General features: G+C 39.3%; 1 protein-coding gene across 2 annotated transcripts in view; it reads left to right on the forward strand.

The window, feature by feature from the left end:
• The window catches only part of chn2 (chimerin 2), a 38505-nt gene extending 15289 nt beyond the window's left edge, over positions 1-23216 (forward strand). Inside the window, exons 2-13 of one of the 2 annotated variants that reach the window (XM_041792713.1) lie at positions 1161-1199; positions 2806-2861; positions 6863-6894; positions 7089-7202; positions 7315-7585; positions 16710-16793; positions 17711-17795; positions 19026-19199; positions 19413-19490; positions 20075-20212; positions 20303-20408; positions 22108-23216. In XM_041792713.1, coding sequence (XP_041648647.1) covers positions 1161-1199; positions 2806-2861; positions 6863-6894; positions 7089-7202; positions 7315-7585; positions 16710-16793; positions 17711-17795; positions 19026-19199; positions 19413-19490; positions 20075-20212; positions 20303-20408; positions 22108-22279 — 1349 coding nt within the window. In that variant the 3' untranslated portion in view covers positions 22280-23216. Of the gene's footprint in view, positions 1-1160; positions 1200-2805; positions 2862-6862; positions 6901-7088; positions 7203-7314; positions 7586-16709; positions 16794-17710; positions 17796-19025; positions 19200-19412; positions 19491-20074; positions 20213-20302; positions 20409-22107 lie in introns of those variants that run through there. The other variant, XM_041792712.1, reaches the window with a different exon arrangement.
• The last annotated feature ends 2373 nt before the right edge of the window (positions 23217-25589 follow it).

Consider the following 25589-nt stretch of genomic DNA (forward strand, 5'->3'; position numbering starts at 1 on the left):
CCCCTCGTTGTCATTGGTCCTGTCACTTTCTAACCAGGCCCAAATGGTTCAGATGGGAGCTTTGCAAGATAGATTCGCCAACGGGCGTATCCATCTGCTTTTCAAGGTTAGTGAAAAGTGAATGAAAAGGGAAAAAAGAGGGAGAAAAAGTAGCAAAATGGGGCAGGAAGTGGCAAAATGGGTGAGAATTTACCAAAAATGAGTTACAGGTTGCAAAAAATGGTCAAAAAACAGCAAAATCATGGCAAGAAAATGAGTATAAAAGTGTCTTTAATTGGCAAAAATGTGGAAAAAATGGTCAAAAAGCAGCAAAGAGGGGCAAGAATGCTGAAAATAATGGCATTTAATAGCAAAACACAGCTTAAATGGGCAAAAAGGGGCATAAAAATGAAAAAAATTGCAAATAGCTAAAAGCATGACTAAAGAGGCAAAAAACTGGTGGCAAAAATGGGACAGAAGTAGTAAAAATGGGCAAAAAAGTGGCAAAAAGAAATGGCAAAAGTGGGCTTAAAGCAGTTGAATTAGAAGTGGCAAAAAATTTGAAAAAAAGCCAAAAAATTGCAAATAAGGGTGATGGAAAAATACATATAAATAAGGAAGCTGAAAATTAAAGCCAACTGTATAAATGTGGGGATTCAAACTGATAAATGTGACTTGCAGTGGATAATTTCTGAGGTCATAGTTTCCTTTTTTAAAGGTTTTCTGGGGGAATAATATTTCAGATTAAGACATAAAAGAGCCACAAATTATCACAAAAGAACCACGCGTTGAGTATCACTGCCTTAGCGAGTTCTGACTAGGGATGGTGATGCCAACTGTAGGTTTTATTCACTCGAAAACTTTTATTGGTTTTTTGAAGTTTGATGCCAAAATACAGACTTGTGCAGGTAATTCAAAAATACTGCGTGCCATTGCCAAGTGAATATGTTTATGTATCAGATAAGAAGCTCTGATTAGAAGCATTTTCATGGCTGCATCTTAAGAGGCAGCTGCACATTGTGAAGCCATATGCATAATCATAACAGAGATAAACAACAGTGACACAGCACAGTGAAGGACTCACAGTCAGTCCACTGAATGAAATCGTGGCTTTAATGAAATCAAACAGGCCACAGTGTTGACACTGCTAACAGAAACCTGCTTTATTTTGTCTTTTACAGACCCTGAGGATTACCAGCCGCCCATATGGAAGTCATACTGTGAGTAATAAATTCATTTAATATTCTGATAGGCAGTCTTTGACCTGCTCAGGCCTGTAGTGTATTTTCTTTAAATAACAGCTCATTCATTCAGGACCTATAAATAACAAAGACACGTTTTCCTCTACTTGGAAGAATTGGGTTTTGCTGCACATAGTACAATTAGACACGCTACAGGTTCCAAAGGCCTCCGCGCACACACGGCACTCAAACACAGTCACCCACACAACACACTCACTCATGCACGAATGCAAAGCAGCCAATTCCTGATCTGTGTAAAATGGGTTACCGTCACTGGGGAAAATAACATTTTCTACCTGCAAAGAGGCTCAGCTGAAATGTGCTCTTCACAACACCCACCTCATTATACAATGTTTATTCACCCTGTGGGAGGAAATGGGTTCACTCCGCTGGATATATTTGGTGCATTTGGCAAAGCAAAGCGCAAATAATTTCAGCTTAGTGTCCTGAAAGTGATTTCAAGTTAACCAATTACAATGTACAGACTGTATACCTTTCCCCTGTAATTAAATGGCTCTTTTCTGATTCCTCTTCTCACTCCTCTCACTGCTCCTCTGTGATGGTATTTTTAGAGCCCACCATGTCACAGGACTGGATGATGTCCAGATCTTGCTGGTTGGCTTAAGTCGGCCTGACAAAACATGCAAATTCACAGTCAGGAGCCTTCCTTCCCCTGCCTGGAGGATCTGCTGCGGTCAAGACTTAGCTCAGCCTCACACAGCGATTTCTGTGCTGTAATACTGGAGTATGAAAAGGGAGGCACAGTCTTCATTCTGTATCTGCACCTCAGAAGGTTAAGCCTGCTGAGAAGTACCTGAACTACAATATGACACAGAAAAGACTCCTATTACTGCAAGATTTATATATAGAGGCAGCTTTGGAAATTTGGTAGTGTGAGAGAAGCTTTCATTTTAGCCATATTAAGGGTTAAAAATCAGAGATAAACCACACTCATATACCCATACTTTTCATGCAGGCATTTTCTCTTGAATCCTGACAGACTCTGAGTTCTGTAGAAGGGTTTTGGCTTCTTTAACTATTTTTAACACGACTGGTTAAATGTGGCTGCTGAGGTGTTGGTGTCGATTTTTCTTCCTGCCACAAATCCCTCAATTCAGATTTCCCCATACCTCACTGATTTACTTCAAATTCCTTCCATTACTTTAAATATAGAGGCGCTTTGATGTGCACTGTGTGTCTCTATAAGTGTATTTAAAAGTGCAAGTATTTGGGGTTCTGCAGTCACCTAATGTGCACTTGTAAGTGAACCTGTAAGTGCACATTAGGTCTTAATTCACAGAAATGCATTGCAGATATATGGCTCCTGTCAGGAACAACCCTAGCCTTTCATATAATAGCTAATGGCATCTTTTGTACTTTGATGCAGAGCTGTGGTCAGAAGCTGGACTAAAGTGTTTTATTATATAGAGAGTCTACAAGCTGCACTGCATCAGCTAACTTCCTTTCTCTGGTGTACAGTGTTACTTTGTAAAAAATCTTCAGTAAACGTGTGATTGAAGCCTATACTAAGCTGTGTACATGAATCAGAGCAACTCTCATTAATATGCATGTATCTCTCTAACAGTGTACCAGCTACAGCAGGAAGCTCCAAGACCAAAGAGGATCACATGTCCTCAGGAGGTTAGTGCATTTGAATTTACTGTATGTTTACAGTTTAAAAAACTATGAGGCCAACAAAGTCTCCATTCAGTACTAGTGAAAAAGTCCCTCACAAACTCATCATGGCAGGTGAATAATTATTAACAAAGTCATAGATCAGGTTTGTGACATCATCCATTATGATTTGACAAATACTTGCAGCATTACAACTTTAGATCAAGGATTTGATACTTTGGTGATTTTGAAACCACATTTGTAATTAATTTTGTTTTATTTTATTTGTAAAGGGAACACTTACAATATTAAACATAATTGTTGCCACAGATATTCATATTGAAAGCAGCGGTATAAAATCAGTAGGTACTGAGTTGATAATCTTTCAGCAGATTTTACACAATGTTTCTAAAGCTGCCGATAAATTTACAGTTCTTTAAACTATCCAGTTCCACTGGGTCGTAGCTTTGATGGAGAAAGCTTACTGCCCAAAGCAGTGCGATGGAAGGTTCCCAGAAAATCTCTTCTCAAATATATTCTTGGGGATTTTCTAGTTTCCTCTGAGTAAAAGCTAATAAGGTGAATCAAACCTTTTATGTTCCCATTCAAAAAAAGACTTCATGTTGATGAGCGACGGTATCAAAAATCTATTCACATTTTAAACTTATATTTTTAATCAGAAGAGAGCAGTGTCTGACAGTGTACAGGAGTTTTCTTGCAATTTTTGTTGCTTAAAAACAAGGAATTAGGCAGTACTGGGTGTGGTATACAGTGCATTCAGAAAGTATTCAAAACCCTTCACTTTTTCAGTTTTGTTAGATTGCAGGAATTTTGAGTTTCTTTTGTTCATACATAAGGTGAAAATAACGATGTTAGTTTTTTACCTTGACAGTTTTGGCGAGCAGCTCTCGCCTTCTTCAGAAGCGTCTCACTGACGGCGTGTGACGTGTCAGCCGGCAGATTTTTGTGTTGTTAGATTGCAGCCTGATGCTACAGTCAATTAAATTAATATTTTATCATTAATCTTCATTCATACCCCATCATGACAAAGTGAAAACAGAATTTAAACATTTTTTGCAAATTAACTGAAAAATTTAAAAAAAGAAATATCACATTGAAACAAGAATTCAGACCCTTTGCAACCTTGTTGCAAGGCACAGATCTAAGAAAGGCTACAAAATAAAGTTCTGCTGCACTGAAGGTTCCAAAGAGAACAGCGGATCAAGGCCTTAGCAAGAGAGGTGAACGTGAACGATGGTCACTCTGACTGACCTCCAGAGGCCCTGTCTGGAGATGGGACAAAGTTCCAGTGGGCAACCATCACAACAGCCCTCCACTGACCTGGACTTTATGAAAGAGTGGCTGGATGGAAGCTTCTCTGTAAACACATGAAAGCCCATTTGAGGTTTGCACAGTGCCACACACTCGAAATGAAAGCCAAATTGGCTTTCAGTGGGCAATTTGCACTTGAAGAAAATGTTAAAATTCAGTTTTTGCTTTGTCATTATGGGGCACTGGGTGAAGATTAATGAGAAACAAAATGAATTTAATTGACTGTAGCATCAGGCTACAACATCAAAAAATGAAAAAGTTAAAGGCACCTGAATACTTTATGACTGCACTGTATACAGTATATATCCTTTGTCTTGTACTTATATTGTATCAAAGTTTAAATTCTGTACACTGTTTTACATATTTTAGATAAATTATGTATTAATTATTCATCAAAAGCAATCCTTACTGTGAAGTTTTATTTGCACATCATATTTAATGTATAGATGTGCTCAGAAATAGGAAAAAAATCACAGCTAAGGGCCTTTTCTAGAATCTCTAGAATCTTAAAACAACTTAGTTTTCCTTTTTTCACAAGGGTTGCTTAAGCAAACTTCACCACCTGCTGCTCCCATTTATTTTTTATAGACTTCTTTCCCCTCGCTTCTAAACTCAGTCGACTAGACGACAGCCACACTACTTCCTGCAAACGGAGGTTTCACTTTGGAAAACATTCACTGAGCAATGATTGAGCCTGGCAGCTGGAGGCTAGACCAATCAGTAACCTATGGAGAGTGACTGGCTACTTCATGAAACTCCTGCAGAGTGTTAAAGCTCAGAAAACTCAGCATGTTATTCTGACTGCATGGCATATTCCTAGCCTCAAATGTACATAAAAATGTAATTTGGTAAAAAAAAAAAAAAAAAAAGAAAGTTTGGTCAGTTTTTGAGCTTGTATTTTGTTTTCAGCAAAGGTCAGCAAAGGACGAGAAGGTTTGTTTTTTGTTAATGTAGTCAGCTGAGTCTGTGCCAACATCTGCATGAGAGAGAGAGGACTTCTTATCTCTAATTCTAGATGTTTAAAGTGTTTTTGGATGTTCTTAGATGGGATTTTGGTCTTTATTAACCTGTACCTTTGAATGTTAACTTAATCTGTCTAAAGCTAAAGTACACATCAGCCTTTCATATTCTTAATATACTAGTGGTTTGTGTGCTGGTTACTTAAATTGGACGGAACATTAGGATGCTGTTAATAACAGCATGCGATGGTGTGGTTCAGTGTTCACTTTAATGCTTAACTTTTGCCTTAAAACTGTCCTTAAAGAGGTAGTGAACACTGTAACATTTTTTTCATCTGTACACTGAGGTAATTTACTGAACTATAATAAAACACATTAATGTTAGTGTTATAGCTGAAATTTGCTCCAAACTGATAAAAATCTGGATTTTACGGCTTTTAATTAGCTCAAACAGACATCTGCCTTTAAAAATCTTTTCTGAAAAATAGGCTTATGAGATGTAGAAACCAACCATCGGTAGGTTTCTACGTCACAAACTCTATATAAAAGATAGAGCGTTACTGCCTCTAACTGACTTTACCATTCAGAGACCACTCCCATCCTTTCTTGCACTGCTGCAGCTCTGAGAGCTCCGGCTATAGTAACGTCGCTGCAGGAGCAAACGACCCGAACGTATAGTGCTAAGAAACACCACGGTCTACCACCACACTATAGCCTGCGTCAGGGGACTCTGGAGGGAAAAACTCCTCCACTTTAAAAATTAGCTATGAGGCTGCAGTGCTGTGACTCTGTGTCTCTCTCTGACAAGGGGACATCACTGTCACTCACGCCTCAACTGGAAAACGCCATCCTTTACCCCCCCTCCTCTCAGTACCAAACTGCGCATTTTCTGGACATTTTTTTGAGTTACGGAGGTGGGCGGAGTTAGATCTGAGCCGGGGGTTTCACTCACACTTTAAAAATATTTACCAAGTCACTGCAAGTTTATGGAGAGTAAAGTGGAGAAATGCGAGCAGCAGGGACTCTTTGGTAAGTTAGCGTAGACTTTTTTTTCTTCAGTCATGTGAATAATACTTGCAAAGCAAGTTACTCTACTTGTTACCACCCTCCATAAGACGAAGCTGCCAATCTCCTATTGTACAGTGTGACAGAAACAATGTATGTCTTTTCCTATTTTCATTGTGATTAGCCGTGGGTTGGCTGCTCATCAATTCAAAGCCTTGAATTATGTCAAGCATGTATTTATTCAATCTAGACATTTTTATTACAGACATGAGTTTAACAAGACATCCCCTATACTACAAACATTTATGAATAATTAATCTTTCATTCAGATTAATTTACATGCTGTTATTAAGCACCTTTGTGGCAATCTTTAAGAAACTTTATTTCATATACAAGATGAGGAATTATTTCTTATGCATCTTAGAGAGATTTATGCTGAGACACTCTACACGGCACGATGTGACACAGAAACACACTAATAACTAATTCCTTGCAGCTGGTCGAGTCTCACCAGCTGTTTTCTGGCTCTGCATGTACGTCATTGCCACACTCTGTGATCTCGCTTCATGGTTTGGTGGCTGTGAATAGAAGCAGGGGCACAGATGGAGATAATCTGTCCTGTGGTGGAGAGTCCTTTATCTTTCACACAGACTGAAAGAATAACTCAGAGGCCATTTAATTGAGCTTTCATTATATATTTCTCCAGTTAATATATCCTCTTTTGTCTTTCAGATGGAGAGCAGACCAAAGTACTATGGCAGAGAGTGAGTGTAACTACATTTTTATGTTATTTTGCAGAGATTTCTCTTTCTTTTTTTGGAATAGCATCAGATGTGGTTAAGGGGTTTTTAGGTGGATGTGTTTCTTCATTTGTGTGTGCAATTATTTTGAACTGAAGGACAGAAGACATAAGAAGATATAAGAAGACTTATATCTACTTTATTACTTTTTTTTACAGATTTCATGGCATGATTTCCCGAGAATATGCAGATGAGCTGCTGGCTGGAGTGGAGGGTTCTTACCTCATCAGAGAGAGTCAAAGACAGCCAGGGACACACACCTTGGCCTTGAGGTACCAACACTAGCAGTATTTAGCACAGAATCTCTGAGAAGTTGCCCCTTAAGGAGCCAAGTTCTCGCTAAAGCTCCATCATCCCCTTGTTCATCCACGTATCGTTGTACAGGTTCGGGCTTCAGACCCTTAACTACAGATTGTTCTATGACGGGAAGCACTTCGTTGGGGAGAAGAGGTTTGAGTCGGTCCACGACCTCGTGACAGATGCCCTCATCACACTCTACATCGAGACCAAGGCAGCGGAGTACATTGCCAAAATGACCACCAACCCCATCTATGAACATCTCGGTTACACCTCACTGCTGAAGGACAAGATGGTGCACAGGCTGAGCCGTGGACGCACAGAACCACGAAGAGTCACCTTTCAGAGGGATGAAAGGGTGAGTTTTAAGACTGTATGTACGTGACACCAAAACAGACATGTATAAAGTTTATTATTAAACATTTGTATATTTTTTCTTTTTGTTATAGTACTGCTTAAGTGGCATGTTAAAGGTGTAGTGTTTAATTTTGGGAATGTCAGCAGCATCTAACAGTCAGATTCTAGATAGCGATGCTCCCCTCTCTGGTGATAACTGTGGCGACCAGAGGAGGAAAGGAGAAATGTATATCTGCTATTTGGTCCCTTCTGTGTTACTGTAGAACCATGTAAGATGGAAAAATCCAGGATGACACAGTCTCTGAAGAAGACCCTCCCTATGTATGATAAAAGACTCATTCTAGGACAAAAGAAAAAACTATTTTATATATTCAGACAATTAAAGTCTGATTTAGATAGGTTTACTTATAAATGTCATGTTTTATTTTTAACCGAGTCTGTTTCACTGCATGCTTGTAGGCTAAATATTACACACTGAACCTTTAGATGGAAGCTAATACAAAACTGTAAAAACTACATTTTTAGAGTGGAGTCTCTTACTACAAATTTCTGCAGTGAGTAGAAAGAATAAACTAGGCCTGTTAATATTAACGTGTTAACGCTCGTGATTAATCCAGAAAACTTGACAGGTTAAAAAAATAATAACGCAATTTCATCGTATGACTAAGTTTGACCACAGCTTCCTCCCATAGTCCTCCTGTACAGATGTTTACATCCCTGGGGTGAAAAGGTTGAGTGGTGATGAGTGAGGAGACGGACCCAAGTCTGCTTCACGCCAAATTTCGATTTAAAAAGCTGCCTAATAGAAGTCTGGATAAAACAAAAGTTGTGTGTACTTCATAGACTGTAGATAGAATTGGACAAACCCTGTGTGACATCAGCCGTCTGCTTGTAATAGGTGGACTCAAACAGCTCTTGAAGCCAATCCGCGGAGGCTTCCATACTGAAATTGTGGTCTCAACTGAACTTTGGATCAACCTAATGACCGGCCCACTAAGTGCGATTTCCTGTCCGCTAGCTAGCTAGCATTCTGGTTGACAGAAATGTAGCTTCTGCCTGTCAAGCTATCTGTCAATCAAATGAGATGTGCCAATCAGTTCGCAGTGAGGTTTTTCCTAAATATAATCTTAATGATTGTGGTACAAAAAATTTCCCCCCCGTACAGCGAGAGCACATGAAGACATTAGCTAATGAGACACGTTTGGTTTTTTGAACTAGGCGGTAAACCAGTTGTGTATTTTTCAACAAACACAAGCAATTAATCATTTTATGTTATAACCAACAAAATGGAAAGTACTAGTACTGACCTTTACAAATTTGATGTGAATTGTTGTATCGAAGGAAAGGATTATTATTTATATTATTCTCATTTTCATTATGAAAAACATCTATAAAAACGAGGAAAGTAGGATTTATGGTAATCTATTCTTGGAAAAAATGACACTTAAATGATTGAATGATTTGAAGGGCACAACATCCCTGCTGCAAAAAAGTTTTAAACTGGTATTTTGACATGCATTTCAGGTTTAAGAAATATTGCATCTTCTGTGATTTTAAAATTGCATCAGGCGATATTGCGAGTAAATCTAAATTACGATTAATTGCCCAGCCCTTGTCTGTATATCCATAAATGTAGATGATCTCACCCAGGGTTCAATGCAAGGAAGTACACATCTTTGCAGAAAGGTAGAAACCTGGTAATAACTATCTGTAGCCATGAGGAAAGGATCATTTTGTCTGTTTTGAATGTGTTTGGGGAATTACCCAGCGAAATAAGAACTTTTTTGTTTGTCAAATAATAAATAAGGAAGTTGGCCTGCCAGGAAAAGAGCAGGTGTTGAGAATTTTTTTTAGGAAAATGACATAAAACAGCAGAACAAGCTAAGCTAAAAAAACACATTAAGCCATTCAAATGTTTATTTTGCAAGTTAACCAACTAACTAACCTGTTTGTTTTTGATTATGCCTTGTAATTTTTACTTACATTGTTTAATATTTTTCTGACAGCACTTCATATCGATTGATAAATCATACCATATTTCATATCAAACTGATAAATACTCTACTATTTGTGGCCTGTTTGCTAAGCTAGCAGACAGCCATATACTCTCTTTAAAATCAACAGCAGATGTTCAATTTTTCCATTCTGAATGAAAATATTACAGAGAGTAGAAGTTTTTCAGGGTCGTCAGATATCATGGAGATTCCCGTAGGAATATTGTATGTGGATTCCAGTTGATTGGGAGGCTCATAGCTCTCACCTCCTTGCTTGTTACTAGATTGCCAGAAAGAAAGATTGACAAAGCACTTCCTATATGGCCCCTGCTAACACTTGGTCTTTAAAGTCCAGTAAATTCTTCTGAAACAAATGGTTGATTTCACTGAGACTGTACATCAATATATTATAGTGTAGGACAATATTGTTTCTAGCTGCAGAGACAGCGTATAAGTAATAGGCTAGCTTTCAGGAAGACCTTGCTGCTAATTTGATAAGATGCTTCTTCTAAGAGTTAAAAGGGTTAATCAATAAATTCATTAGCAATAAAGAAAATCAATTTTCACACTTAATCATTGTTAATAGATTTGAAAGCTATCACTCTGCTATCTTAAATTTAGCTGCTTCTGTTATCATTTCAAGGGATTTTTAAAAACTTGAAAAAGAGGCTCAGCTGTCCTCTTGCAGAGACTTATGTTGGTGCATCAATAGTTTTGTATGTATGTATGCTTTATAGTTTATGTTTGCTGTATATGCAAAGCTACACCAGCTCAGGTTAGCATTAAATGAAAGCAATGATAGACAGCCAAGAGTAACAAAACAGCAAGGATCAGCAGCTTCATCGATCATAAATTTTGACACACATTTGAGGTTAAAGAGATATTGCATCTTTGCAATTTGAAAATTGAAGTAGCACATACTCCAGTGTAATCAACATTTTGATTTACTGCTCAACCTTACTTCTTTGCTATTATCTGACATTCAATGGGCCATTTTGTAAATGAAGAGGTGAAGAGCTTAAACATTATTTAAGTTTTATAAAGAGTAACAATAAATTTAACCATTTATAGTATGGAAACATGCTTAAGTAAAGTTTAGATTAAATTTTCTATGGCAGTTAAAAAACACCCCGTTAGTAAAATCCATCCATTTGACTTGACTATCTTAATTGGATATTTAAGACTTATAGACAGTCCTAATGATGGCAATAACCTTAAATTATGTGATGATATGACTTGTCTTTCTGCAGCACTGGAGCTAATTTAGAGAGTAAAGCTTCATCTCAGTACTTGTAAAATTCTCGTACATGTCTCCAGGCTTTTGATACACACTGTGTAATATTTTGATCTACTTCCACGCTGCTGAACATTTGCAGTACTTTCCCAGTGGGATGAGAGGACACTTTGTCCTGTGAGTGAGACGTACACTCTCCCTGTAGCCCCTGGGTGTGTTCACTGCTGCCACGCTTTGTTGCGTCCTCTGAAAGGTAATGATGACCGAGGGGACTGGGACTTTGCTCCGCCTGCCGTGCATATCAGACACACTCATCTTGGGTGAGACAAATTGCACATTGTATTCACTGAGCTACTGCTGGATTGAAGTCTGTGAATGATTTATCAATGAGGTGCCAGGGAGGTCTGCTCTCTATTTTAGAGAATTATCCCTCCACCAGGGGGCAGTCTTAGATTGTTTCCTCTTTCTTCTGTACCTAATGGCAGCACAGACCCACACAAAGCTCTTTTTATCAGCAATCAGTTCTTGGCCTTTTTTTCTTCTGTAGAGATTGTCTGTTTACTGATCTTTTATGTATCTCCCAGCTTGAAGGGCAGAGTTATTGCTTTTGGGATTCTTTATCGCGAAAATGTCAGCCAGTAGAGCATCAGCTTGACATTCCTTTAATGGCAGACACATGACAGCGTGTCAGTTGTAGTATTAATACCCGGCTACAGTTTGTTTTTGTTTCATGAGCCAATAATGCAGCATTTTTAACCTGCTGGCCCTCTGTCAGTCAGTAGTCCATCGACCATATTTACACGGTGGCCATTCTTCACTGACACCATGCTTATGGAAAGCTTAAATAAGGTTATAATGCTGTAATGCCTTTCAGAGCCTCTGAAGTCAGAAATTCAGACACAGAACAAGACATCAGAGCCATTAAAGGGTGTGGGCATATGTTTTCAAAATGATTTAGACTATAGATTTGAAGTTATTCAATGAAAAATGTTGCAGTTTGAACCCCAACTGGAACAAAATATAACAAAAAAAACCTTTGCTGAGACAGCGTGGAAATTTTGTAATTTCTCAAGGGATGTCTTCATTTATCTTACCTTTATCTGAGAAAAATACTGAAATTTAATGTTAATAATAGGATAACCTAAAAAAATCATGTATGAATTTAGTGTATTTCAGCAAGGGCATCTGTAAAAAGACATTGGCCACCTTATTTTTCCCATCAACATATACGACCCACTGGAAAGAGCTTCACAACCAACTTTTTGGCTCCGACCCACCAGCTGAGAACCACTGATTTTGAACGCTTATCGAAAAAAAATGCTGTTTTTTGAAGAAAAATGTTAACACATTTAAAACCTCCATGTTAGGACCAGACAAATGCTAATATTTGAGCTTTTCCTCGCTAGCATTACTGTTAGCTTAAAGCCATGCATTTTCTGTCATACATCAACAGTCATCATTAGAATACAGCTACTTCCTCAGTGCAAGCTGTCTAAAAATTGATTAGCGTGCCCCTAATCACATACATCTGTTAGTATTCTGTATTACAATACACTCAAAAGCAGTTCAGAGCACTGAATCACTACAAAGTTAGTGTTTTTTTTCAAATTTTGCACTGCTGTTTTGCACTAGCAGGAAGTTAAGACAGTTTAACCACCTTTTTTTTCTTTTTTTTTTTCTTTTTTTGAACTGGAGACACCTGACAGACATTAGGCAAATATAATTAAAGTTAGACAGCTTATTAGATACATGTAACTTTTATTATCGACTTCAATAAAGTGAACTTATTTTGCATTTAATGCCTTTTTCTTGATTGAAATGTGTTGCCTGTTGCTAATAATGTTATCTAGTTGATGCTAATGTTAGCTAGCGCACAAGCATGTTAACAGTACAACATCCGCTAGGCGTTCATTGAGGGTTCAAAGTGCTTATCGTTCCACACTCACCTCTTAGACTGTTTGAATGCGCCAGTAGGATGCTGCATTTGAGTGTATTTCTTAGTATGAATGCACTTTTAAATGTTTGTTTTAAAGATATATTTCAGTTAGTACAGAAGTATGTGATGTGGGACACACTGGATGTCTTTTTTGTCAGACAATACTGTCAATATCTGTTGTTAGCATCCCGCAACTACCTTGTTATCATCACCATAAGTTAGAAAAGAATGCCTTTGCTGTCACTCGGTATAATCAAAAGTTAATTTATTATCCAGCCACTTTGGGTCTTACAGTAGGTATATTACTTGTCCTTGTTGGATGGTTAGACATCTGTTTAATCGTTACCACTATCTGTTGTCTTCAGTTGCTGATCAATTACAAAAATTGATACAATAATGAATGTAAGATTTCCAAAATTTAGATATTTCACAACTTTCCTTGCTATTATTACACTTAGCTTGAAATACCTGCCTTTTCAGTTGTATTTTACTATGCTATCAACAGTCAAAGTTAGCAAACTTCCTTGTCTCCAGTACCGTAAACTAGAGATGTATATTTTTTTACCGTGTTGCGAAGCACTTCCAGAAGGTAATTTAACATTAAACCAAGTAGCCGGGGAGCGATTGAATGTGGGTGTTAGATGTTGGCTGGGCTTAGATTATAGATGCATTATTTCACGTTGGATTGTTGCCACATGTCTTTTTGGATTTCATCACTGTTGTCTTCCTGGTAACTAACCAGTTAGAAAACTGGACATGATCACAATATTTTGATTTCCTTCATATAAAATTCAAATAATTTGCAACCTAAAAATATCACTACGACATAGTAACAGTACTTGATCTTCTCAGTTTGTGCTTGATGTCAGAGCAAAATTGCCAGAGCACTAGTATGATAAACTGACTTACAGTGGAGTCTTAGTGCACATGCTACTGCTAATGTATAGAAAGTCCCTGAGGCAGAAAACTCCCCTAATCGTCCTCTAACCTATGTTTGCTTAACACACAGAGCTTTATTGAACACTGTCACATGCTGTTGCTCTCTGTTTGATTTTTAGCTTTGATGTTTGAATATGTATGGACTGCAGACTCCATTTAACCTCCATTTAGAAAAGTAAATCTGGAGCACGTCTCTAATGTCACATTGTCGGTAATCTTTTGAAAAACTGATTTCATATTCCTCCTGCCAAGTTTTCTACAAGAGGATCTGAGTCAATGACAGCTGTGATGTTGGCACACTGTGTTCAGAGTCAGACAGCACTTGAAAACCACCTGCCAGTCACTTCTAGAAGAGACAGAAAGGAGAAGAAAACTGCTTTCTGTCTGCTGCATGAATATTATGGGTTCATGAAGCAGAAACTTGGGCTGATTGGCTCAAATCTATGGCTGCTTTCTGAACTTCATGTTTACCAATGACACAGCCACGCCCGGGGCTTTACAGCAACAGTAGCTGCTCTGTATCGTCACATTGATGTGTATTTACTCAGTGTCATGTTGATACTGCCATATTGCAGTGACTGCAGATTCTTGTGTAATTAAAAAGCTCCCTAAAGGTGAGTGGGGGGATACTTTACTCGACCTGTACATCAACCTCCTGTGATTTCTTTCTTCTGCATGTGCAGGAATTTGCTCTGTGGTCCAAACCTCTGCCACATTCCCCCTGATAGTCACCATGCTGGTTAAATGTGAGGAGCTGTCGTCAGGCTGGTCTGCCTGCATGCCCTGGAAAGATTTCCAAAAAAATGTTAGCACTTCTTTTTCTGGTTAGGATAATTTCCTCCTATGTCATGAGAGTGTAATGCTTTAAAAACTGCCAGTTAACGCTTTAAGTTGTGGACTGTACAATGTCCTCCCACAGTTTTCTTAGTGGATTTATTCTGAGCCTCAGACATGGAGAAATAAATATTTTTCTGTTTCCAGTGAAGACAAAAGTGTCACTTTCTCTCTTTTAAATAATGGCTGATTTCCTTGGTCACCATCCCCTCTACAGTACATCTATTAATCTTTTTGTTGGACATGTTGTTAGGGCTGTTTTGTTTCTGTTGTGTGTAGCTGTATCCTGCCGTCTCACTGTGTCATTGCCCACTGTGATGTTTGCCCATGAGTCCACCCGGCACTCACAAAAGGAATAAAAGAGCCAAGCCTCTGAAAAGAAAGCAGGGCTTGTTGTGTGACCACCTTTTGTATCTTTTTTTTCTCCAAGCTCTTCTTTAAGAGACAAGAAGCCATCTGCCTGCACACAAAGAGTTCAGCCCTTTGCCCCCTCCCTCTAACCCCCTCCCAAGGCTAAAATACCTCCAAGGGTCTATTCCTCATCTGTCCTTTCAGTCTGAGCTGTAGAGCTATATTGTATGGTATGGTATGTGTAGGTCTTTTCCAAGAATGTCAAACACAATGACAAATATCTTCACCTGTCCTGTCACTCTTACAGCCGTTTAACTCCTGTCCTTTAACATCAGAGACAAAAAACCAAAAGCTTGTATAAAAAAAGGCCTGCAGCACTTTTTAAACATTGCTTCTGTTCTGTGTGTGCACTGCCAATCCTCTGGTTTTATCTCAGTGTTGCAGTTGCCCTGTGGGTCTTTTGCTGCCTGACACGCCACCCTGCTTCATCTCTATCACCACAAATCCAGTGCTTGCTTGCTTACTGACCTTCCTCTCTGCTCTATAAATCAGTTTAACATTATTTTTTGTGATTTTGTTTCGGTTTCAGGCTTTTCTGTCATGTTTGGAATTATTTTTGGGCAAAATATTTGTTGTTTAGTATGCAGTTTACCCTGCTGTGCCTGAGTTAAGATCTTTGTGCTTAATTAAAAAAGCAGACCGCCTTCTGGTGCTGTTATCTGGTTGTTTACAAGCAGAGCTAATAGGGACAAAATTCAGCATGAATGTAGCAACAGCCCCCCACTGCTAAGTACAACATGACTGCAGACCTGCAAATGAGCTTCCTTTGGGATTTTACTTAGATTTGAGCACTCTGGGATTACTCCCTGTGTGAGGATTATGGAAGTAATCTCATCCCAGTCCAAGTTGAGGGTCTGGCTGTTCTGGCCCTCTGAGACAAATGATTGTGATTGGCAGGAGGAGTCTGTAGCCGAAGTGTCTGGAAGAGCCAGTCTGGTCGGCAGTGAGGGGAATTCCTCCAGTCGACTGTCATAGCTGGAGGTTGAGGTCTGTTTGAGAGATGAGGACACAGCACAGAGTATCTTGGGTCAGTCTTTGTGCAGCAGAGTGACCCGTTTAGGAGATGACTGGGCGCTGCTGGCACTCCAGTATTATCTCCTGTTAAGTGGAGTGGAGTGTGTCCGGAAGGCAGCGTGCTAATGGGAGTGTGCTGTGTGCTATAAAGAAGGCGTCCACTGCACTATTGATCCCTCTTCACAGAGCTGCTGAGCTGTGTGAAGTGGTCCTGACAGCACCCGACCGCCCTCACTCTCAACCTCCTGGCCCCTCCCTATCAAGGACCCTGTCCTCTCTCTCTCTCTTTCCTTTCTGGGCATGTGAAAGAGGGCCATTGTGTGAGGCACACTCCTGCCCCCAGGCCGCCCACTGCCGGTCCCGTTCCCCCTGCTCTTCTTGCTTGTTGCTGCTGCTGGATTCAGAGCAGATGCACAGCCAACCCCGTGCTGGCTGTCATCAGTCGCCCTCCTGGGTCAGAGGGGAGTGGAGCGTAGCTGCCTCGTCTGCATTGGGCTGTTGTTGGCAGCGTCTGCTGCACACCGCCCGCATCTCTCCTCCACATTTTTCCTCAGAGGAGATGGAGAGTCTGTGGGAACCTGAGCAGTCAAGCATGGAGGCAGAGGAAAACAAAGGAGGGTTAGGAGGGGAGTTGATCACAAACAAGGCAAAAAGACACGAGAGGAAGCGTCAGGAGCTGCTCGCTTTAGCTCTGGGAGTCAAACTGGGGAGTAAAGGGACACTTTTATGGAAGCCCATTAAACTGTTGGCCTCCTGTCCACAGATCTCCTCACCTCTGGTGCGACGGAGTGCCTTGAAAGATACAACGGAGAAGCAGTGCTCCTACGAGAAAATACACAACTTCAAGGTAAGCATGTTTAATCTTCCTTTAAGGGCTAAAGAATAGCACTTTTCTCTTAGCTTTTAAAGTTTTATTTTTTAATCAATGGCTAAGATATCACCAAGAGAGCTGTGTTTACAGATGTGGTTTTTGCCTCAGATGTTTGCCTGCCCCAGCAGAGCCAAAGAGTGTATGTTGTGTGGATGTGAACACATGCAGCTGACACCCATATGCACTGAGGGGAACTAATGGGCCCACTCTACCACAAGCCATCAACGCCAAGCACATCGATTTTAAAGCTCTTCGATCCACTTCTGTTGGAGGCTGCTCATTTTGTTAAAGCAAGTGTCGTAGAGTCACTCTTGTCTCAGTAGGGGGTGTGAGTGCATTAAACACTGTAGAGCGTATAATGGATGTATTTGAATATACAAAGGACTATTTGGGGATACTTCGCCTCTGGGCTCCCCTGCATTCTTGCAATTGTATCTTCGGTTTCAGTTACCGAAAATGACCCCCAGCTTTTTGTGCACTCCTCTTTGAAGAAGAACAAAATCCTCACCCAGTCACCACCTGCCGTCTGCCCTCTTCACTCATCACTCTACCTATTCAAACTCAGGTGTGTGTATGTGTGGCTCCATTTGCCATCTTATCTGTGTGTTTTAGGGTGAACGGTAGCTCTACATCTGTTATTTTGACCCGCAGGCTTGCCTTTGCGCTCGCCTGCAAGTATCCGATTGCCCAGCAGCAGATGCCAGACACATTATTGTAAATCCTTTAATCTGCCTTGTATATACAAATGCTCTCATTTGGCGCAGGGGTCCCATGCACTGTAGCTGTGGATCCAAATGTAATCACCAACCAGAACATCAGAAGAAGGAACTTCAGGGAGATTCAGTGGCTTACAGTATGCTGAGTGAGTATAACCTTGTCATTTCTAATTACAGGTACATACCTTTCGAGGGCCACACTGGTGCGAGTATTGTGCCAACTTCATGTGGGGCCTCATCGCACAGGGGGTCCGCTGCTCAGGTAACTAAACACTCATCAACATTAAAGAGTTTTACACAGGAAGTCAGGCAAGCCTTTTTTATACAAGTTATGCACAATCTGAGGCCTATTCTGCCATCTGTTATGAATGTTTCAGTTGCATAAGTGGATATGCCCCCCCTTTTTTATTTGTGGTTAGATTATGTCACTTTTCATGCTTATTTTTACTTTATATCTGTGAAAAACAATGTGAAATCCTCTCATCAGTGATTATCAGAGCACATCCTGCTGGAAAAATCCAGTAAGGCACAGAGACTTTTGTGTAGTCAAAGCTATAACTGCTGTATTTTTTTTATATCAAGGATATGAAATCACAGTCATACCAGAATGAAAAACAGCCAAGGAAGTGCAAGGAAATGCCCTGTGATTCAGAGTTCCAACATCATTAAACTTTTTCTCTGTGTACAGAAATCAGCACAAAGAGAACATGAATGATAAATAAGACAATATCAGACATGTGTGTCATTGTTGACCAAATTCTGTTTCAAAGCTAATTGACTGATTGCATATTAAAGTTCAGTTGAACGTTGCAGTCCTGGCAGGTCACAAGATTGGTCCTCTGCACACACAGAGCCCTGAAACCGATGTGCACATCAGTGGACTGGCTCGCTTCTTCCTTAAACAGAGTGTTTGTTGTTGAGACATTTGCCATGCTGATAAGCCAGAGGCGAACACTGCTATCATCAGACACCTCATGTGCTATGGGAAAACAGGGGAGAGACTTTTTTGTCCTGGCTCACTTGGTCTCCAGATTCTATTTTTTCTTATCTCCTGCTGTTTTTTCTCTGAGTGCCCACCGAGAGTGAGGACCTCAATCAGGCGCCCGCCGTTAAAGTTGCTAGGGCAGTAAAAACGTCCATAAGATGAACGATTTCAGTCAGAAAGACCAATCTACACATGCAGCTCCTTCAAAACCTCTATTCCAATTCCCTTTCTGCTCCTGCCAGCTGTTTACCACGCTCTATGAGACTAAAAGTACCACAAGAACCTCCGCTTGTGCTGCCATGTTTGCTGTTATCGCCCTTTTTGCACAGCTCACTATGACAGCTTAGCAGCGTCTGTGCTGTATGACAGCGCCGTTCGTCACTGACTCTAGGAAACCTTTTCAAACATGTGTCCTAAGCCTGCTGTGATGGTTATGTTATCATCCATCTAAGACTAATCTCTCTCTCTCTCTCTTTCTCTCTGTTAATCTTTTTCCTTCTCCTGCAGATTGTGGACTGAATGTACACAAACAATGCTCCAAACTTGTTCCCAGCGACTGCCAGCCAGACCTGCGCAGAATAAAGAAAGTGTTCAGCTGTGACCTCACCACACTTGTCAAAGCTCACAACACGACACGGCCCATGGTGGTGGATATGTGCATCCAAGAGATAGAGCTCAGAGGTAGAGCCCAAATTTATTTATCACATTTGACACCAACAATCCAGAGAAGAAAGAACAGAGCATAGATAAGACTCAAATATTCATATATTCTGCAGACTAAATAGTCTGCAGTGATTAGAAATAGGATTGATCTTTCTGTTTTTAAAATATCTACTTCAAGAAGATTGGGGGTATAAAAATGTAATAAAAACAATTCTCAATGTTTTTTTGTAGGTTTGAAGTCTGAAGGTCTCTACAGAGTCTCTGGATTCTCGGAGCACATAGAGGATGTGCGGCTGGCTTTTGATCGAGGTTTGTTGACATCAGAGTCTTGTGCCTCAGGATCTGGGCCTCTGAGGTTTTAGTTCACGAGTTAAAGCCCTTGTGAGGCGTTTTTAACTTGTTATGAAACAGGCTGAAAGGAATAGTGTTGCCTCTTCATGACCCGCAAAAGCAAATAAGACCATCAGTTAACAAGAAAGGCTATTTTTTAAATTGTTTTTATGCCTGCAACTACTGTGGGGTAGGTGTCAACATGAAAATTTACAACACATAGTACAAACACTCTGTTTAACATTTTCATGTGCAAATATCCACACTGACCAAAGCATTTAAGTGTTAAAAAAGGGAAACACTTTTTGTTAAAATATTCATGTAAACATGCACAAGACAGATTAAAGAAATATGATGTGCTACTTTGTTCACAGGAAGCAGTACCAGAAACCAAAAGTTTCTCACAGAGGCTTTGATAGATTTAAATAAGACGCCTGTTTCTGCTGCAGTTCAGCCGGGCGAACTGCACTCTCAGTTATTTTCTAAATTACACAAAAACATTCAGTTTTTTTATCCATGGATGCAGATATAATGACATCTTGATTTCTCCTTGTCTTGAACAGATGGTGAAAAGGCTGACATCAGTGCCAGTGCCTTTGCAGACATCAACATCATCACTGGTGCTTTGAAGCTCTACTTGAGAGACCTTCCCATTCCAGTCATTACGTTTGACTTGTACCCCAAATTTATTCAAGCTGCAAGTACGTGCTGCTCTACACCACATTAGCTGTGACTGTGTCACGGGTATCCTGCTGTTTTCTGATAGTTATCATGTCACTTGTGTCATGTAGAAATTCCAAATGCTGATTCCAGACTGGAGGCAATACATGAGAGTTTGCTGCAGCTCCCTCCAGCCCACTATGAGACCTTACGGTACTTGATGGCCCACCTAAAGAGGTCAGTTTTTACACTAAGAGCATCAAAATTAAGTTTTTTATGAAGCGAATAAGACTGGTGGTCTGTTACTTTTTCTTTAATTCCTGCAAATCCTTTAAAAAGACCAAAACTAACAATGAATTAATCCACCTTTCCTTCTTCTGTGACTATTCATGGTCACAGATGAAGCATAATTCTTGGAGATGCAGTGCTGTCTTGAAAAGGGAAATAGACAATGAAGTTTTTTTTTGTTTATTTTTTATTTTTGTGTGTTTGTTTTGACCAATTCCTCTTAGTATTAACCGTCAAAAGCTCAATGCGACACTAAAATTGTTCATAGTTGCCAAAAGCTCCTGTGCTGGGGGAAACATTTGCTAAAACATACTATTTTCAGCTGATTTAAACCATGGTGCCTATAATAAATTATGTTGATATGTATAATGTAGGTTTGTAGTATATTGCATTATTCTTATGGTCTGTTCATGACCATATTTGAAAATGATAGAATTACAAAGACCCTTAAGATATCTTAAAAAGTCACTCACACTAAGCAATCCATACCGTTTCCAAGAACACTAGAGCCCCAAAGTCCAGTTGGTTTGACTAGTGTGAGTGCTCTGTGCTGCACTCAGGCGTGGTGCACTTCCCTGGCCCTGGCATGGATAGAAGAGGTGGGCTTTGGCATGGTGTGATTGCTCACGTTCAAGCACAAGCACGAGTGCTCATTGTGCACGTGATTTGTAATCGATACAGCTGCTCCCTTCAACGATCATTCTAAAAATTGATGCAGTGTTAGAGTGCATATCTGACCAAAACGACTCAAAATAAGCCACTATTACTGTCATGTTGTCTTTGTATTTCTCCGCTCTGCTGACTCTGTGGGACAGCTTGTTTTGTAAACTGTGTGTCATATTATGAGGCGATGGCATCCCAGTTCGGCTTTGGACCATGTGAGGCCAGGCCAGTTAGGGATTGGGGGAAGGGGAAGAGTGTGCTTCAGTACAGCATGGGGCAACTGGGCCTAGTGTGACTGCATGTGAATGCCTCTCACTAATAAGAGATATTAAGTTTTAGGTGGCAGGTTGCTGCATTTTCTAATATTTCAAATAATATCAAATCTAGACTGTTTAAATTAGTGTTATGTAGATTTTTACCCTCCTTTTTTTATGTGAATCCACATGGCAGTGTTAGAATTCATGGCCTGTACTGCAGCTTTTATAATAGCATTTTCAGTTTGCATTCACAAACTTTCAACGAGAGACAAAAGGAGAGGGGCAATACAGGTTCAAGGAAATGTGGCTTCAAAATAAAAAATACAGGGAAAGGTTGACAGGGGTAATAATGATTATGAAACTAGATGTGCAAAAAGCTTTTCATATTTGGAAAAAAGGAAATGAAAGAAGTGAAACCACTAAAGCACAGGCTACAGGGGAACAAAAATGCATTCATTTTTCTCTTTTTAGGCTGGGGTCTTTAAAAGTTTGTAAAAAGACTTAGGGTCCCCAATTTCTCATTTTGCCTGTTTTTTTGTGTCCTGAAAAGAAGTCATTGATTTATTATTTTTTAAGTCTTGAGTTTCATTTGAATAGCATGCAGAAACCTTGGACTGAATGTCCTTGAATGTAATATTCCTGTGGTCAATCACAGTAAAGATATAATGTTATAATGTGTTTCTGTTTTTGCATTTTGCTGACTTGGACTATTATTATCTGTTTTACAGGGTGACACTGTTCGAAAAGGACAATTTAATGAATGCTGAGAACCTGGGGATTGTCTTCGGTCCAACGCTTATGCAGCCAACAGAGCTGAATGCCTTGACAACCCTGAATGACATGAGGCTACAGAAACTCGTGGTGCAGCTCATGATCGAGCATGAAGATGTCTTATTCTAAGGACTGAGGCATGCAGGCCCTTTTTACACACACGAAGGAAAATTATTTATTCTGTCTAAGAGGAAATTCAAGCCACCTAGATTCTGATGAAGTTTCTCAACAGTTTGTATCAAAATGAACTTCAAACTCTTTTCTCTCGCATGACTGTTTCAGTTGGAGTTTGTTTAGTGTTAACATCGTCTCATTGCTGTATGTTTTGGGGCTTTCTTTCCCAGCAAAGACCATCATTTGTTTTTTAAATTAAAAAGGATCGTGTATGTTTAACTTCCTACAGCGCTGTTCCTCTTCTGTTTAAATTGAAGACTACCTGGTGTAGACTGTGTCATGTCAGTGCTGAGTGAAACCTGTCCCCAGGCTGGTTGTCAATCATTGAAAGTCTGGTTTTGAGTAAACCAACGTCACAGCAGCAGCTGGGCCAGCGTTTCTATATGACGTGTGAATATTAAGATTTAAATAGGAACTCTGGTGTAAACTTTATTGCCCATAAAATCAGATCATGAAATGATCACGATGTAAACTGTGTGTACTTAAATATGAGAGAAGAGACTGTTGGGCGCTCATGAAGCACTTTTTGCAACAAGTGTACAGATAAATTTTTGTAAAGATGTTTATTTTTGTCTTTTACTCTGCATCTTTTTTTTTGTCACATTAATATAAACTAGTGAAAAGATGTTTGTTTCATTGATGTCAGTACAGAACTGTTCACATGAGAGAAGAAGAAACAGAACAGCAAAAGTTTGTTGATGTACTATTTTCATTTGCACTGTGCTCAGTGTTACGGTGGGATTTTAGATCAATTTTCTTATTTAACATGTCTTACGTGCAACACATGAGCAACATTCTTCTGCAAACATGCTTGTTTCCACTTTTGTATTATTTCTGTTTACATGCTGTAATCTGGGAAATGTTCAGGTGAAATTAAACATCTATTATTTTCCTTTTTTTATGCCAGTAACATTGTTCGATGCAGCTGCAGTGTCCTTTCACTTCATAAAGCCATAGAGGTGAACATTCATGCTAAAGCTGTACCGAGCGTGTTTCTTTCACAGTTAGTTTAATGTGATTTACAAAATTCTTTCTACAAATTCATTCTATCAAAATGTATTTTTGTGACGGTTGCAATTTAAAATGTAATTTATCAAATGATGATTTATTAAAGGAGAGAAAACTTCAGTATGAAACCATCTGACCCGTTCCTCATTCAGCATGATGTTACCCGAGTGTTCACTGTAGAGGAGGTTAAATCAGAAGTAGGGCTCATCCCTGTGCTTGTGAGGATTGTTTCTTAGCCTGAAGCATATTGAATCGCAGGTATGTGCTTTACAACCCCGTTTTTAATCCTGTGACAGCTGCCTCTAAGTTCCTGCCAGGTTTTCTTTACCCAGAAGGCCTTCTCTTAAATTTAATCCCTGTCTTGCTGTATAACCTTCCCACTCCTCTACGTTTACCTGTAGGTGCGGTGAGCAGGGTGGAAATTTGCCAGATAGCACATGAACTGCAGAGGTAAAACATAGCTGCTCCACAGCATTCACGCTCAGGCTGATACTATCTTTGGTTTCTAAAAATATCAGTGGTGCATGTCATCCTTCATCAGAGCAACATGTTAACAGGAAAAGGTTGTAAAACAATAACAGTGTTATGTCTCACATATTTTTCTTTGTTATATACAGTGCTTAACAAATTTATTAGACCACCCTAACCCTAACCAAAGTAAGGTTTATGCCACAGCTGCCCTAAATTTACAGCATTGATAATTACCAAAATCTTTTTTTATGTTTCTGCAATGGTTAATACACCAATATGTAGAAGCTCTTTAACCAAAATGATATTTTTAATGATAAAATATAACCATTATTGTTATCCATGAATTTTCAAATTTACTGATTTACAAAAAAACTGAGATAAAAATAGTAAAGCACATTATTATTTCTTGATTAATATGTCAAATTATAGTTATTTACTTGCATTCCTGAACAGAAAAATTAGTTTTAGTGGTTGAATGTTATGCTTGATTAATTTCTGACTTCTCAGAGAAGCCCAGTCAGCCGGCTCAAATTTGGGTGAATTCAGTTTGAAATCCCTCATTCCTGTTCAAAATGGCAAAATGTGAAGAGCTCACTGAAAATGAAAGAGTCCACATTAATGCACTCCATGATGCTGGATGGTCTTTGAGACAAATATGACAGGTCGTCTAATAAATTTGTTAAGCACTGTATGTAGACATATTTATTTAGATTGCAAAGTTATTAGCTACAGATGACAAAGTGGCTTAAAAATTATATGTAAATTTACACATGCTGTATGCCTCTGTGCTCCAGTATCAGTCAAACTATGATAGTCAGTTATCTCCGTATATTAACTTTTCAAGTCTTAATTAAGTCTTCGTACTTATTCATTTAACCCTGCATTTTAAGACATACTGACTTTATTAGATTAACTTTAGTGTCTCCTAAATTTATGTTTTTTATGTTTTCTGCTTCTTCAGACTACTTATCATATAGGCTGACAACTATGCATTCTAGATCGGTGTCGAATGTTGCTCATATCTTTATGACCTCCCCCTCCTCAATCTACATTACTGTGACTTCTTCCTTATTGACTTCATCACTAAAACTGTGCTTTGGTGAAATTGAAAAAGACTTTGATGACACATCATGGGAAAATATGTGGGAAGCAGAACAATGCAACCATTTGACATCAGTATCCAGAGTGCATTGCACAGCAGCCTACATGTAAATCTATTTATTGAATTTCTCAAAGGCAAATCTAATCTAATAAAAGTAAGCATGTTTTTATAGGGTTCTTTTTCAACTGAGGGTAGCTTTGCTACTAAATGCTTGTTCCTTCACTGCAGATCATTTCTGTGGAAGCCCTGGGAGGACATGAATCCATGAATTTCATTAATTTAGATTAAGTTCTTGTTTTATAAGCTTACACAGCCTCTAGATGACTCTATCCCTATTTTCTAGATCTAAATAGTGCTAAACTGATCTGGGATGTTATTGGTACTATCAGTTCACTGTTGTTTAGAATGGGTTAAACAATATTGTGGCAGGAAGGCAATTGTCATTAAGAAAAGTTAGTGGCTATAATTGGCTGGCTGCTGCATTATTTGGGGTGGGGGTGACCAGCAGAGTGGACCGTAAAATTATTGTTAGTTAAAACAATTAAGGATTCTAGTACTGACTGCCAAGGATCCGGCGAATAGTCGTTTTATTTATTTAATTTTTAAAGATTTTTGGGGAGCTTTTTATTTCTTTATTTGGATAGGACAGGTAAAGACAGACAGGAAACGTTGGGAGAGAGTGGG

This window comes from Cheilinus undulatus, linkage group 8 (genome assembly GCF_018320785.1).
Source record: "Cheilinus undulatus linkage group 8, ASM1832078v1, whole genome shotgun sequence".
NCBI lineage: Eukaryota > Metazoa > Chordata > Actinopteri > Labriformes > Labridae > Cheilinus > Cheilinus undulatus.